This window comes from Galeopterus variegatus, unplaced genomic scaffold (genome assembly GCF_000696425.1).
Source record: "Galeopterus variegatus unplaced genomic scaffold, G_variegatus-3.0.2 Scaffold5841, whole genome shotgun sequence".
Taxonomy (NCBI): Eukaryota; Metazoa; Chordata; class Mammalia; order Dermoptera; family Cynocephalidae; genus Galeopterus; species Galeopterus variegatus.
Window position 1 is genome coordinate 109,014 of NW_007731952.1, and position 14,775 is coordinate 123,788.

Genomic DNA, 14,775 nt, shown 5'->3' on the forward strand with positions numbered 1-14,775 from the left:
CAATTTTTTCAAATGTCAGATTTCTTTATTCTTTTAAAATGTGCACATTGTAGTTTACTTAAATACAAAATGTTCATTTTCCTTGCAGGTAAGAAATTTCATCAGCATTTCCATGTCAATTAGATTCTTTTTAATCAAAATGCTTCCATTAAAAATAAATAAACATTTAAATTACTGAACTATCATATTCGTTAGTCTCAATACCTCTTATAATACTTACAACTTCATAAAATAGGTCGTAAACCTTGCCTAACGGTGGTGTGCAGTTCTGAGCAGGCCCAGTGACGGGCCAGACTGTGGTCTCACTGGCACTCAGACAATCCCTGTCGCCACCTTGGCACATCCCCTCCTCCATGCCGGCTCCAAATGTGGCTGCTGATGCTCTGCTCCTGCCCTCAGGAAGTCACCAGACAATCCCTGTCGCCACCTTGGCACATCCCCTCCTCCTCCATGCCGGCTCCAAATGTGGCTGCTGATGCTCTGCTCCTGCCCTCAGGAAGTCACACTCCTGTCCCCCAGATAGTGGTGACCTCAAACTGCAATATGACAACTAAACCTGAAAGCTAGCACTGCCCCAGATGGCTTTTGTAAAGGTTAAAACACACAGTGGTGTGCTCCAAGGGCATCGCAGTTCACACCAGGTAAAGAAACTTGCTTTAGGGGAAAAAAGGCATCCGACAGGAACCAAAGGCAGTTTAATTAAGGGTTCGAAGTACCTCCTTTGAACCCAATGTGTAAACCTGCTGGTTTTCAAGCCGAAAGAGAAAGAATACAGTGTCTATCATAACCCACGCATACAACCAGCTACGAAGACAAGCTCAAGTTTGGTAAAACACAGAGGCTTCTAGTGACTAAGAAGCGTCAAAGGAGAAACCTCTCGCGGCAGAAGAGAGAAGCAGCAGCCCAAGGCGTCCGGCCACTTCCTCTCCCCAGCCGGCAACTGTCCTCAACCTTCCCCAACCCGATCCTTCCACCCAATGCGGACAGCCACGCTCATGACAGCTGTTCAAGGGATCAGCTGTCGACTTCTTCTCAAGCTGCAACAGTAACATCAGTATTACAGTGGTCTTATAAATACACCCACGTGATCAACTGTAACTAGGAAACACATGAGTATAAAATATAAAATAGACAAAGTGGAAAAAGTATTTACAACTATCACAGACAGACAGACACAGACACAGACACACACACGCAGATGGGCAAATACACCTGAACCTGTCTGTCCAAGTAAAAAGCAGCTCATGAGGCAAGCCAGGAGCCACAAAGGGTCTTAATACAAACGTCCCAGAAGTAGCACGTTTGTTTTGTTCAGTCTTCAGAGGCAAATTTATCAAAAGTGTTCTGGGATTTACAATGGATTTAAATTACTAAATGGTAAAAAAATAAATAATTACCAAAGTCTGGGAGCCCAGTGCCCATGTGGGGACCCTTCTCAAAACAGCTCATGGTACTGGCCACCACAAAACACTCTGAGGGATGCTGTGACCTCCCACCCTTAACCTCTGCCAAGCTCAACAGCAGGACCTGTGGGTGCCTCATCTGCTGCTAGGTGATGGAGAACACAGACGACACAGGGCTCACCCAGGTCTCCCTGGGGACTGCACCCCTCAAGGGCAGGCCAACCCTCCCCTCCCCTCGCACCAGGGGGCATGTGCTCCCAGCATCACACCTTGGCCCAGAGCTGCCCACCTGGACAGGCGGATTGGATGGCCCTCATCTACTTAAATCTCTTTTGTCAACAGATTAACAAACAAACAAACAAACAAAGGCACTGCCTCTGAGGACAGAATGGGCCGTCCTGCACCTTCACCCCATGGCTCCTCCATGTGGCCTCTGGGGATTTTCTTGGAAGGCAGCAACTCTGCCAGAAGCTTGCTGGCTCTTCCTGGCCCTGCACGTTCAGATCTCCACGTGTGAAGTGAGAACCACTGCAGAGCGTGCAGACAACAAGGAAACCCTTCCTTCTCTGGGTCTGAGCTCTCTTGCTTCAGCAGGACAACCAGACAGCCACAAAGCAACAGACAGACTGCCGAGAGTCCAGCCCACTTCCTGGGCAGCTGGGGACAGCAAGGCATCTGGAAACGCCAACTGTGCTTCCGGCTCACTCTGCATCACCACGTGGCCAAATTAAAATGCTCGGCAGCCTCCCGGGGTGGGGGTGGGGGTGGGTTTTTCTCCAAATACAAACACAAGGCCTTGCGGAATGAGACACGCAGTCTTGTGAGATGAACGCGTGTGGGGAGCACTGTGCTCTTTCGGCCTCAACTCCCCACCCTCTTTTTTTAGATCTAAAAGAGTAAAACTACAGAAATCTTTTTGCTGTAGGATCTGTAAAGGGAGCAGACTGCATATGCCAGGAATGCAAATATTGCCACGACAAAACACCCAGTGTCTTCCCTCGTGGAAAGGGTGTTTGGACAACGAGGACTTGGGAAACGCGATGTGAAACCAGGCCCGACATGTTTACAGAATCCCTGATCATAACCATTAGCGCTGTGGCGGCACGTGGGGGCCGCTGTCCTGTCCCGCCGCACCACGAGGCGTGCTACACGGGCGGTTGGAGCTTGACCTTCCATCGCTTGGACCTCACTCGGAAGAAGAAGCACATCACCATCAGGAACAAGGATGAGGCCACATAGAGCACGACACAGAGGCTCATGTCCAGGCTGGAGAAGCCGACCCCGAGGAAAGGCACAGCCGCCTCGGCCTCCTTGTGGGCCCCAGACCCGTGCGGACTCCGGAGTTTTATGTCTAGTCTGTGAAGCAAGCTCTCTGCAACGTGGGGTCTGGGGCCTGGCCCGCTGGGAGGACGAAGACTCTGGGTGTCCTGGTCTCCAGGGGCGTTCCCCAGGGGAGTGAGCCCCTTCCCCTCCTCATCCCCCCTGGCCAGAGCCCCTCCTTCCCCAGAATCTCCCGGGCCCGCAGAATATGTGTCTAGGAGGTTGCTGCGGCCGTAGTGCTGCTTCAAGAAGGTGAGCACATGGCCCTCGTTCCAGCTGTCCAGGCCCTTGATTTCCTCGTGGCAGGCCGGGCAGAGGTCTGGAGTGGGCCACGGAACCTTTGGAAATTTGGGATCCTCACTCAGATGGCCTGGGAGAAAAGGAAGAGCGTGTGGAGAAAGGGCCATCAATGACATGACCCCTCCTCCTGCCCCTCCCAGCTCTCTTCCCACAGCCGCCCGCCGGTGTCCTCTTCCCTGAGCCTGCAAGCAAAGAAGAGACTGTCCACACTCAGCCCCACCGCCACTCGCCCAACCACACCTGCTCCAGTCCACCCAGTCACTGCACTTCCAAACCAGGCTGCACAGAGCTCTCCCCACTGTGCTGCTGCCCCCGCAGAACCTGTCTGCCCTTTCCCTGGCCCCGGCCACGCTGGCTGCCAGGGCACCCCTGCCTGACACTCACTGTCTTTGTGTTCCCATCGCTTCTCAGGCACACTGACCCTTCCTGGACCCTAAAAATCCCTTCAGGATCCCCAAAACAGATTTCAGGAGTGACACACGTCTGACACTCACTGTCTTTGTGTTCCCATCACTTCTCAGGCACACTGGCCCTTCCTGGACCCTAAAAATCCCTTCAGGATCCCCAAAACAGATTTCAGGAGTGACACACGCTCACTGTTGGAAAAACTAAGAACTAGTGATGTGCAGAAGGGTGAGCAAAGATCATCTTCAACACAGACACACACGGGTCTCTCGTCAGGAGAGGCCACACCACGTGCTGCTGTGCCCACGTGCTGCTGTGCCCGGGTCCAGCCGCGGCCCGGAGCTCACAGCTATCAATGTGCCCCGGCGCTCCTGCCGCCTGCACAGCCCCTCAGCACGCGTTTCCTTGTTTATCTGACCAGCCCCTGTGGACGGCCACGTGAACAATCCTGCCAGGACATCCTTGCACACACCACTTTGCACACTCGCCTGATGACTTCTGGAAGTGGAATCTGATTCAGAGAGTGCCCACATGTTAGCCGCGGCCTGGAGCTCACAGCTATCAATGTGCCCTGGCGCTCCTGCCGCCTGCACAGCCCCTCAGCACGCGTTTCCTTGTTTATCTGACCAGCCCCTGGGGACGGCCACGTGAACAATCCTGCCAGGACATCCTTGCACACACAACTTTGCACACTCGCCTGATGACTTCTGGAAGTGGAATCTGATTCAGAGAGTGCCCACATGTTTAGGGCTTTTGATACCTACTACTCCACCACCCTTCAAAAGATAGTTCAGCGATCACTGCCGTCACTACCGCAGGGGGCTGGACTCCTGCCTCCTGAATCCTGCCACTCTGCCCCTCATTCATTTCTTTGATTAGTAAACACTGATGAAGCACCACTAAGGGGAGGCACCTGGCCCCCCACGGAGGTCAGCAAACATCCGCATGCAGATGTGGACAACCCACTTCACCATCCAGCTCAGGATCCCTCTGCTAACCCCACGCCAGGACCAAACAGGCCCTCCTTGTACAGAGAGCTGCAGCATATGTTGCTGCCCAGCACTCGGGACCCTCGCCTGACCTGCTGATGCCTCGCAAGCCCGAGTGCTCCCAGAAGCAGATGCAAAGAAAACCACTCCACAGAGATGCTCCACTCTGGCCCCTCACGGCTGCACGGCTGTCTGCTCACTACACGCATGTGCTGCATGTGGACCAGGAGGGGATAGTGCACAGCCCAGCGGTGGCCAGGCTGTGCCCTTCAGGAGGCTGTCTGCAGAAGATGTGGGCACAAACACACGAAGACCAACCAAGGGCCGTCGGAGAGTCCTTGTGTGAGACTGAGAAGCCAGGAGCGACACTGGACAGGAGACCTGGGTCAGCTCTCTGAGGGGCCTCCAAGGAGCATGTGTCTTGATCCACAGGCTGGAGGTGTGGTGGGGCTAGGGGGACCTAAGGAATCTGAGCAGCGGCACCAACACAGTCCCTTTCTGTTGCGGCCTGCTGAGGCAGGGCACACGCAGGCTGAGGTCAGGGGCTGAGGCAGGGGCTCCTGGACAGGGCAGGATTGGCTGGGGTCTGGGTCTGGCTGCTTCAGAGCTGGGAGCTCTGGGATAAGCACACAGACCCCTGTGAGGAGGGTGGGAGGGAGGGAAGGGAAGGAGGGAAAATCCTTGTATTAGGGCCACAGCCGAAGCACCTTACACTGCAGCTGACGGTGACAGAACAAATCCCAGCAAACACAAAAGGTGCCTGTGGCCACATGGCCCAAGGCACAGCAGCCAGCTCTATGTGCAAAGAAAAACCAATTTTCTTTAGTGCTTTGGTTGTAGTATGTTTTTATAATACAGCGGATTAAATAAAAACCAACAGTTTAGTAGCATTTTCTGTTCATCTCTATTAAGATTTATTTCTCGGTGGAATTATTTTTAAGCCTAATTTTAATCTGCCATTGATTTAGGAATAGTTTATAGTTTGAATTACTTAACTCTGAGAAAATACATGTGCCCTATTTAGTTTTTTTAAACAAAACCACTTTGAGAGGTTTGGTTTACAGCTTGAGAAGATTTCTTTTTCTTTTTTGGTGGCAGGCCGGCACAGGGATCTTCTGAACCCGTGACACCGGTGTTATCAGCACCATGGTCTAACCAAGTAAGCTAACTGGCTGGCCCATGAGAACAGATTTTAACGTTAAAATTCCTTACCAAAAATTAATTACATTCTAAGTTTTCCACTATCAAGTTTCCTGGAGGGGCCTAGCAGGCTACCAGAGGTATGACAAGGGAAGAAAGAGCCACATCAATTTCCCTGAGGACCCAAGAGCCCCCAAGATGAGAGAAAGCTCTGGAAGTCAGGGACTCTGGCTCCTTGCCAAGGCTGCTGCAGCCACCAAGCTCTGATCACGTCGGCCCTCCCCAGGCCAAGAGCCCTCCCTGCGCACGGCAGGCGGCAAGGCTCGGGGCGACCAGTGCCGAGCCGTCCTCGCAGTCTCCAGGCCACACTGACTGGCCCACCACAGCCCCGCTCACACTGCAATGACCCCTCCACAGCCAGGATCAAGGCCATCCATTCTAAAGGGCCAGGGGCACTTAGGTGGTTTTTCTCACCTGCCAGGCGGCTGTTTACTGTGTTATGCTTCTTCCAAAGCCAGAGAATTGCTTGGTCTGGGGTTTTCACCGAATCCATGGATTCTTTAGCCATGTCTTCAAAGTGCTCACCACATTCTTTACACCCAAAGAAGGTGTGAATGTACCTCCTCATGGTCTGCAGCACGGCTTGGGGGTCGTCTTCAAAACCTGCAGGGGGAAGAAATACCGCTGGCTCTATGGGCAGGAGAGTCACCAAGCACAAGCAGACCACAGAGCTCACAGTGGCCTCCAGGAGTGGGGAGCAGGCTGTGTGCCCGACACCTAACGGGCCAGCGGTGGGAGACTATGCATGCACCAGGAGCCAGCGTTTCCCCAGACACCTGATGTAACCAGAAGGTGCCCATGGGCTGTCATGACATAGCATCAAGCACATACCAGAAAGCAGACACGTCAGTGCCAAGTCCGACACCCAGCTCCAAGGACAACGAGCCACGAGATGCCAGGATGTCACCAAGCCCTTAGAAGGGCTGTGCTCCTACCTCTCCACCAGGCTCTGGCTATCTTTGCCCTTGGCCTGATGACCCAAAGGGCAGCTTCACACCAAAGCAAGGGACTTTCCTTGGGATCTGCCACCCGTCTGCAATCTCTCTTGCCTTATAAGCAACTCCCAAGGCTGGTGTTGGGGACAAGGACAGCAGCTCACTGTGAATTTGTAGTTAACTGTGCTCTGAAATCCTTGCAAAGCACAGCCCAAGTGTGAGTGTGACCTCAGTGACTCTTAGCTCGCCACCCACCACGTGACACAGATGGTCAGTGACAGTTACAGAAAGGTCAGCTGCCCGGGCTCTGCATGGGGGCAAAAGGGCAGCAGACCGGTCAGGGCCTCCTCCCTTCTTAAAAAGGCTCCACCATCTAGAGAGATGGTGGTTGTTTTAAGAGGTAACACCCACATCTACAAGCCATACAGAGTTTATGCCACTGTATGTAAACACAGGCACTCACAGGACAAGGGCATATCTAAGTAAAGACAACGTGAATGAATAACACAATATTTTAAGAAGTAACCACCATCGCACAAGCAGAGAAAGCAGCCAGAATCACGCTAAGAGTCCCAAGAATGCCAAAGGGGCGAGTGCGGGGCTGAGCCCAGCAGCGCTGCTCAGACCGGGCAGGGGATTGAACGTACACAGAAGAGACCCAAGAGATTAAAACAGATTAACTGTCAGCACTAAAAGAAATGCAGTAAAATAATTTGAAAAAAAAAAGACATGCTTTTAAGAATGAATCCGAGGAGGGAGATCCTCCTTGCGTGCCAGCACAGGCCAGAAGCTTGCCACGCCACTGCCTGCAAAGGACAGTCATGCCAGGCCCTGTCCTAAGGTCTGTGTCTGTCATTAACCTTGACAATCTTCATTTATTTCACTCAGAGAAGGTGAAAAGCAAGCATATCACCAACTCCTCCTTGGCTTTGAGCATGCCCGGGGCATCGGGCAGCACCCAGTGTGAGACCGCGGGCACTGGCCTGCCACCCAGCCTGGTTGCCCTCCTCTCCTCTTCGGGATCTCCACAGACATCTGCCTCGCACCACCGGGTAGCCCCCCTCCTCTTCCCCACCCAACAGCCGCATGCTCGAGGCCACCCTAATCTCTAAAGTGGACAAGAACCATAAACCTCTACCTGTGGGGGAGGATTAGAGGACTCGGCAGGCGTTTTAGTAGATGGGGTTTAAACATACAATAAGGAGAAGAAAAACCTTCCAAGACTTAATCCCGCAGTCTCGTCTGACCCAATTCTTTTGGCAGGAGACGTCCTCCTCAGAGGCGGCTCCAGTCTGTGCAGCCGTGCGCTCTGCTCTGCTGTCTCCACAGCCCACCACGCCATGACCAGTTCTACAGTATTTTCATATGGAATATCCTGGGGACAACCTCCTTTCTGGCCCTCACCATGCTTCGTCCAAAGCCTCATGCTCGAGCACGCCTTTGCACATAACAGGAGCAGATGGAATAGGGTGTGGAGTGCCCATGCCACCTGCCTTTTCTCACCAGAACCTTCTCCACATAAACACGAGGTTCCACTAACTCAGGCTCATGTTGCAGAAGTGGGTTTAAAATGGTCTGGCTTGCATGAAATCAGACAGTGCTGATGTTCTGGTTTCAATTTCTGTTTGGAGAGTTTCCAAGCTTTCTCCCAAAAAAAGGTTACTCCCTGTTCTGCACGTTTCTTAAAATGGTTTGAGGATAAAGCCCACTCCTCCCCCACCAGACCTTAGGTAACAGTACGCCAATGTCACCTTGAGGGAAGCAGAGGTAGTGAAGATTCAAAGGTGGCCGCTGCAGCAACTCCCACTCCTGCACACACACCCTTTTGTGGTGGAACTTTGCTGCTTCCCCCATTAACAGTGGAATCTGTTTCCTTCACCACAAATTTGGGCTGGACCCACAGGACGCGATGGGAGTGATGCTGTGTGACTTCACACTGAGGCCTCAGGGTCCTTCCTGAGCCTGGAGTTACCTGGTGGGGAGGCTGGGGCTGGCCTGGGGGGGTCCTGGACCTGATGACCACAGCCACATGCGTAAGCCCAGGCAGCACTAACAGGAGAACCGCCCGGCCGAGCCTAGTCCAAATCGCTGACCCACAGACTTGTACACAAATAAAATGGTGGTTGTCTTAGCCACGGCATTTGGGGTTTATTTGTATGTAGCAAAAGACAGCTGTGAAAAAAAATTGTAATTTTACTGGAAAGAATACTGGGCTACGCGAGTCAGAAGACTCTACTTCCCACTTAACACAAATATTCTGAGTGATTGAAAAAAACAACAGCTAAAACACAAGCGACCGCCCCATGCTGCCAGGGCCTGCTTACACTGGGAAGATACACACAGCAAAGTCCAGTGTGGATAAAAACTAACACATGTTTTGGGGTCTTGTGAAGGACAGAAAACACAGTTTTGATGTGGCCACCTCCCCTTGTGGCAGGCAGCCTCAGAGACGGCCCACGGCTCCCACCTCCTGAGCTCACACCTCGTGTAACCCCTGCCCTTGTACGAGGCTGGGCCCAGTGCGCAGAACTCAGCAAAAGTGATGGGTGTCACTCCACGGTGGTACCTCCGGCTGGCTTGCTCTGACAAAGCCAGTGGCCGTGATGTGAGCTGCCCATGAAGAGGCCACATGACGAGGAACTGCGTCCTGCGCCAGCCCCAGGAGGAGCAGGGAAGCAATCACCCCACAGGGCCTCAGAGGAGGCCCCGGCAGCCTCATCCACCCTTCCGCAGAGGACGCACGGGGACCTCTCTGCATTCCTGACCCACAGAAGCCAAATGCGGGTTAAGCTGCTAAGCTCCGGCGCAAACTGTTGTGCAGCAGTTGATAACTAACGTGCCCTCCAAATGTTTTCACTCGGTCTCATATATTTTCAAAGCAAAAAAGGGAGTTTGCTCTGCAGAAAAATTCCTGGCCAGCACCATCTCCTTCTCTGGGGCTCCTTCCTGCAGATCAGCCATGTACGGCCCTGTGAGTTCAGCTAAGTGGGGACTTGCTCTGCTGCCCCACAGGCATGTGTATTGTGCATGTGTGCAGACTCCAAGAAGATGCACCCCCAGTGTGGGACCCCAGGACACCCCGATGACGCACTGCTGTGTAAACAGCAAAACCTTTGCGTGTGCATCTGATGGCATGTGGCGTGCGGCGGCACGAGCGCCACGTTAGGCAGACCACTGCCCTGGCCTGTGTGGGGCAGCTTACCTGTGCCAACCAGTGCATCTGGACGGGCCGAGGCTTCAACAGTCAGAGTGTGGAACAACTTCCAGAGAGAGCATGGGTAGCCCCTCAACTCAGGGTGGCTTCCCTGACACCCAACCCACTTGATGTGACTAGTAAGGAATATTCCAGAAATCTGAAAAAAAAAAAAAAAAAAGCCACCAAAAAAATCATTGCAAAAATTTTAAATAGAGAATGCCCTCTATCTTTTCTTTTTGGGGGGCAGCTGGCCCGTAGAGGGATCCAACGCTTGACCCTGGTATTTATAACACCTCTCTCCTGATTGGGGTGGTGGTTATGCAGGGGTGCACATCTATCCAAACTTCATCAACTGTACACATAAGATCCGTGCATTTCACCACATGTAAATTTAAATTCGGTATAAAAACTTGAGAGAAAAAACTATTTTACTAAAGGAGTTATCATAATATGGAAATGTGGCCTGTCCTTTCCAATCTTTGGGGAGAAGGGACAGGTTTATCTGTCTTGACAAATTCACAATATTGAGCATATAAGACATCCACCTTATTTTTAGTCACAATTAGTTATAACGAAAGTATTAAGAGAAATAGCTACTAACAAAAAAAAGTTCAATTGTCAAACAATTCTTAGCCAGAACAGATAAGATACATTCACTTTGGAAGCGAGCAGCCGGCCTACAGCAGGGCCGGCGAGCCCAGGCCGAACCAGCTCAGCCCAGAGCCTCCTGCTCCCACCACCCATCTCTTTCTAACAGCTCCTGAGCCCAGGACACGCTCCCAAGCGGGAGTTGTCACACATCACTGGACTGTGACGCTGGAGGACACTCCTATGCCTCAAGCTCAGAGCAAAAGTGGGAGGCAGATTCAGGCAAGAAGCCCAGCACTGTTAGTCTCTAAGTGCCAATAGCAAAGGACGGGGCTCACAAAATCGTGGCGCACGCGCGCCTGGAAAACCCACCATGTGCAGGCTAGTGTGCCAACCGAGTGTGCCGACCAAGGGGAGGTCTCGACAAACAGAACACGGGCTTACGTCTTGTTAGTAAACTCTCTGGGGCCATGGAGGAGCTGCTGGTCCGGACTGCAGAGGCAGCGGCAGGAGACCCTTACCTGTGGGCACCTCGCCTCGTGGGGCAGCTCCAGCAGGGCCACGATGCTTACTTAAGACATCATTTTTAGTAGATTTTAGGAAAACATACACCAGTTAACTAAAATTAAAAACAAAACACTCCAGTGCTACACTGCTGGAGAAAACCTCCGTTCCCTCCATAGGACAGGGTGTCACAGTGCACATGTGGTGAACTGTCCCCAGACCAAAGTCTCCAGCAGGACACTGCCAGCACAGCAGGCAGATGAGGGAGAAGTGACCGAATTGCCACAGAAACAGGAGCAGTAAAATCACAGAGGGAACAGGACCCTGTGCTGTGGGGTGCAGAGGTGCTGACAGGGCCATCAAAGCCCAGGAGGAGCCTGTCCACCTGCAAAGGTGGCTTTCCTGTTTCTCCCAGCAGTGTTCAGGGCAGGAAGGACAAAGCACATTACGCAGAGGACAATCATGGCATGCAAGGGACATGCCATGCTTTGGCAAGGGGCCTGGGGCTCACCCGCATCTTGTTGTTGACCAGGTCGAGGACGGCGTCGTAGGGGATCCTGTCCAGGGGAAGGCTGGCCAGCCACTCCTGAAGCATCTCCAGCAGCTTCCTGACGGGCGGCCGGCCGGGGAACAACTGCGCAGGGAAGGACCACCCTGAGGGACTGCTTGGGAAAAGCACCACCGCAGCCCCAGCGCCTCCGCAGGAGATCTGCAGCAGCCTGGGGGCTGCACTGCACGTGGTCAGCCCATGGAGCCCTCCACCGACACACGCCCCGCCCCCCATGTGGCCCTCGAGTGCTGGTGCAGCGTCCCCAGGGAAAGGGATTCAATCCATTCAGGGCTTTAACTTACAATGGGGGCCCCTCTAAGAACCGAGCACTGAGGTCAGGGTCCTGGCTAGCACCTGCTCTTGGCCACCTGTGCCCACCTGTGCCAGGTGGCTGCCTCACAGTGACAGAATACCAGTAACGGTGTGACTTATCAAGCTGTCAAGGGCTGCTGGCCCTTCTGACAGCACCACCCGTCAGTCACTGGCCCTTCCTCAGCACAGTATATGCTGGCCCCGCAGTCCTGCCCCCACCCCCTGCCCTGGCCAGGCAGCTCTGACCATGACTCTCAGAAAAGGAGCGTGGGACACAGAGATGCTGGCAGCCTGCGTGCAGCTGATGCCTCACTACAGTCCCGGATGCATCTAGCTGGAACAGTCCAGTGGCTCTGTCTTCCTTTTATAATGAACTTCAATTAGACATCACCTTATTAGGTGAACAAAACGAAGACTGTGGAAAGTAGCTCTTAAACACCTGAGCTAAAATCTTGCTTATGATGCTAAAACAGCTAGAACAGAAACATCACACTGCAGCTCAGTGTGGGCTTCCGCCTACACAGCTTACAAAGCACCATCACCAACTCAACAGCATTAAATTTATTTTTCGACAGGTAAGTAAACTTTAGAAAAATCATTAAGAATCATTTACTATCATCTTGACTTAGGGAGCTATCTCCACCACATGTGCAAAACCTCAAGTGCTACGTCTGACTGAAACAAGGGGTAAGAGTAAAAGAAGCACAAAGAGAGAAAGCCCTTCCATGGCTCTAAGGAGAGGACATTTCCCACGTGCTACCTGCGGAACAGCTCGGTGCACTAGCCGGTAATACAACGGACAGATTAGCAGGACACTTCCTTAAAGGAAACGAGGCCAGCTAGAGATCTCTGAGCTCTGAACAGCACGACGGGGTGAAGAGCCTGCCCAGGGTCCGCTGACTCACCTAAAACCCATCGCTCATCACTCTTCCAAACATTCTACTTGGTTTTCAAAAACTATACTACATAAGTAAACTCTATCAAAGGTATTGAATATAAATCATTCTAGCAGGACCTGACATTTGCACGAAAAATCTTTAAACTTTCAGTTTCCTTATCTTTTAGAGAGTAATAAGTAATTTAGGTCACAGCAATATGTGCTGTGACCACTGCACCAAATGCTTTCTCCTGTGACCAGCTGCAGGGACAGAGGTGGGGTGAGCTTGGGGGTTGGGCTGTCCCAGGGGTCAGAGAGCAGGAGGGCCACAGTCCAGGCCAGATGTGCTACAGCCCCTGGAAGAAGGACTCAAGTGTCCCCTGGGAAGTGGGAGACCTGCCTCCACTGCTCTGCCCGACACAAAGTTCTGGATCCAGAAACAGACAATGAGCCATTGATTCTTAGCCCTGGCGCTAAGAGCTCTTGGCAGGAAGGTAGCCCCAACAGCCCGTCCCCTCTAAATGCTGGTTAACACACAAGCCGTCTGCCCGCTTCAACCCGCTGCTGGAGGAAGCAGCCCTCGAGTGCTGGTGCAGCGTCTCCACGTGGTCCTTCCCTATGGAGTTGTTACCCGGCCATTCGCCCGTGTCACCTGCAGCAGGCTGTGTCCTCCCTCCCTAATCACCCAGACCCTCTCCAGCCCTGGGCCCCTCCAGCCCTGCCCTGAGTCCTGCTATTTAGACCTGGACTACTTGAAGGAGCTGACCATCCTGGCCACCGCAGCCCCGCTCCTCCAGCTCCCTCGGGAGCCCCTCCTGCCGGGCCAGGCCATGTCCCCCCAATATCCTGGCCCAAGCCATGCAGGGCACGCCTGCTGCACCCCGTGGCCTCGCCAGCACGCCCTGCTCCTGGAAGGATCTCCTCGCCTGGCCACCTCCCTGGCTGGTCCTCACCCCGAGCCCTGGCCAGCAGGGCCCGAGCTCTGTCAGGCTGTCTCGCCCCTCTCCTGGTGACCCCATCAGTGATTTCAGACCCCACATCTGTGGTAACAACAGTCCCCAGGGTGAGCCCAGGACCCATCCGGATCTGCATACACCTCTCCCAGCAGGACCACCCACTGCCTTTCCTCATGTCCCCACCCATCAGCCAGCCCCCCAGAGCCACTGAGCCTCAGTCTGTCCAGTCCAGGGCCTCCTGCCGTCCCCTCTCCAGGCAGCCAGAGCCAAGCCCCGCAAAGAAGTGCACAGCTCATGCCCCAGCGCCTCTTCCTGTCCATCGTCTACACGGAGGCAGAGGCTCCACAGCCCCAGTGCTCAGGACAGCAGCAGGCCCAGCAGCACTCGAGACGCAGGGGCCAAACAGTTGAGGTGCAGCCTGGCGCAGATGGGAGGAAGGTGGACGGCAGCTAGCTCAGGTCGCCGAATCCCCTGCATCAGGAGACACATGTTCCTTGGTGCCTACTCTATGTAGAGCTGAGTCCTGCGCCCAGCACACACCTTGGCAACAAGAGTCACAAAGTCCCTGAGGGTCTTCAGCTCTGCTCCGGCCAGGGACCTGTGGGTCGCCAGCTCCACCCGCAGCAGATAGTGCAATCCCGACTCCAGGTCCGCCATGTACAGCTTTGACCTAAGGGAGACACCACAGAGTCAGGCAAAGCACCACCTTCTCTTTCACATAAATTCCCCTTGTTCAAACCTGCCCACAGGGACCCCCTGCCTGCAGGGAGGTCTCCGCCAGCTGGCGGTGTGGTGACCGTCCCCACATGGCCATCCCCGTGAGCCAAGCCTCTAAGTCTGCACTTGGTTGCCCTCAGGGGGTTCACTTGCTTGTCAAATTCTCTCCAAAACACGACTTCCGAGTTTTCCTCTTTATTTGGCTTTTCAGGCAAGCGAAGCAATTTTTTCCTCACACCTGGCAGTGACTTCAAGTAAGAGGAAAAGAAGGACCGGAGAGGCTTCGCCCTGTGGGGATGGAGCGTCCCCACATGGCCATCCCCGTGAGCCAAGCCTCTAAGTCTGCACTTGGTTGCCCTCAGGGGGTTCACTTGCTTGTCAAATTCTCTCCAAAACACAACTTCCGAGTTTTCCTCTTTATTTGGCTTTTCAGGCAAGCGAAGCAATTTTTTCCTCACACCCGGCAGTGACTTCAAGTAAGAGGAAAAGAAGGACCGGAGAGGCTTCGCCCTGTGGGGATGGA

General features: G+C 53.5%; 1 protein-coding gene across 1 annotated transcript in view; it reads right to left on the reverse strand.

Annotated features, from left to right (window-relative positions):
* Positions 1 to 3: 3 nt before the first annotated feature.
* The window catches only part of QSOX2 (quiescin Q6 sulfhydryl oxidase 2), a 23,592-nt gene continuing 8,820 nt past the window's right edge, over positions 4 to 14,775 (reverse strand). The window contains exons 7-13 of the mRNA XM_008590100.1: positions 14,628 to 14,762; positions 14,076 to 14,205; positions 11,352 to 11,474; positions 9,755 to 9,905; positions 6,032 to 6,220; positions 505 to 3,093; positions 4 to 407 (exon numbers count right to left, since the gene is read on the reverse strand). Coding sequence (XP_008588322.1) covers positions 2,549 to 3,093; positions 6,032 to 6,220; positions 9,755 to 9,905; positions 11,352 to 11,474; positions 14,076 to 14,205; positions 14,628 to 14,762 — 1,273 coding nt within the window. The 3' untranslated portion in view covers positions 4 to 407; positions 505 to 2,548. The remainder of the gene's footprint in view (positions 408 to 504; positions 3,094 to 6,031; positions 6,221 to 9,754; positions 9,906 to 11,351; positions 11,475 to 14,075; positions 14,206 to 14,627; positions 14,763 to 14,775) is intronic.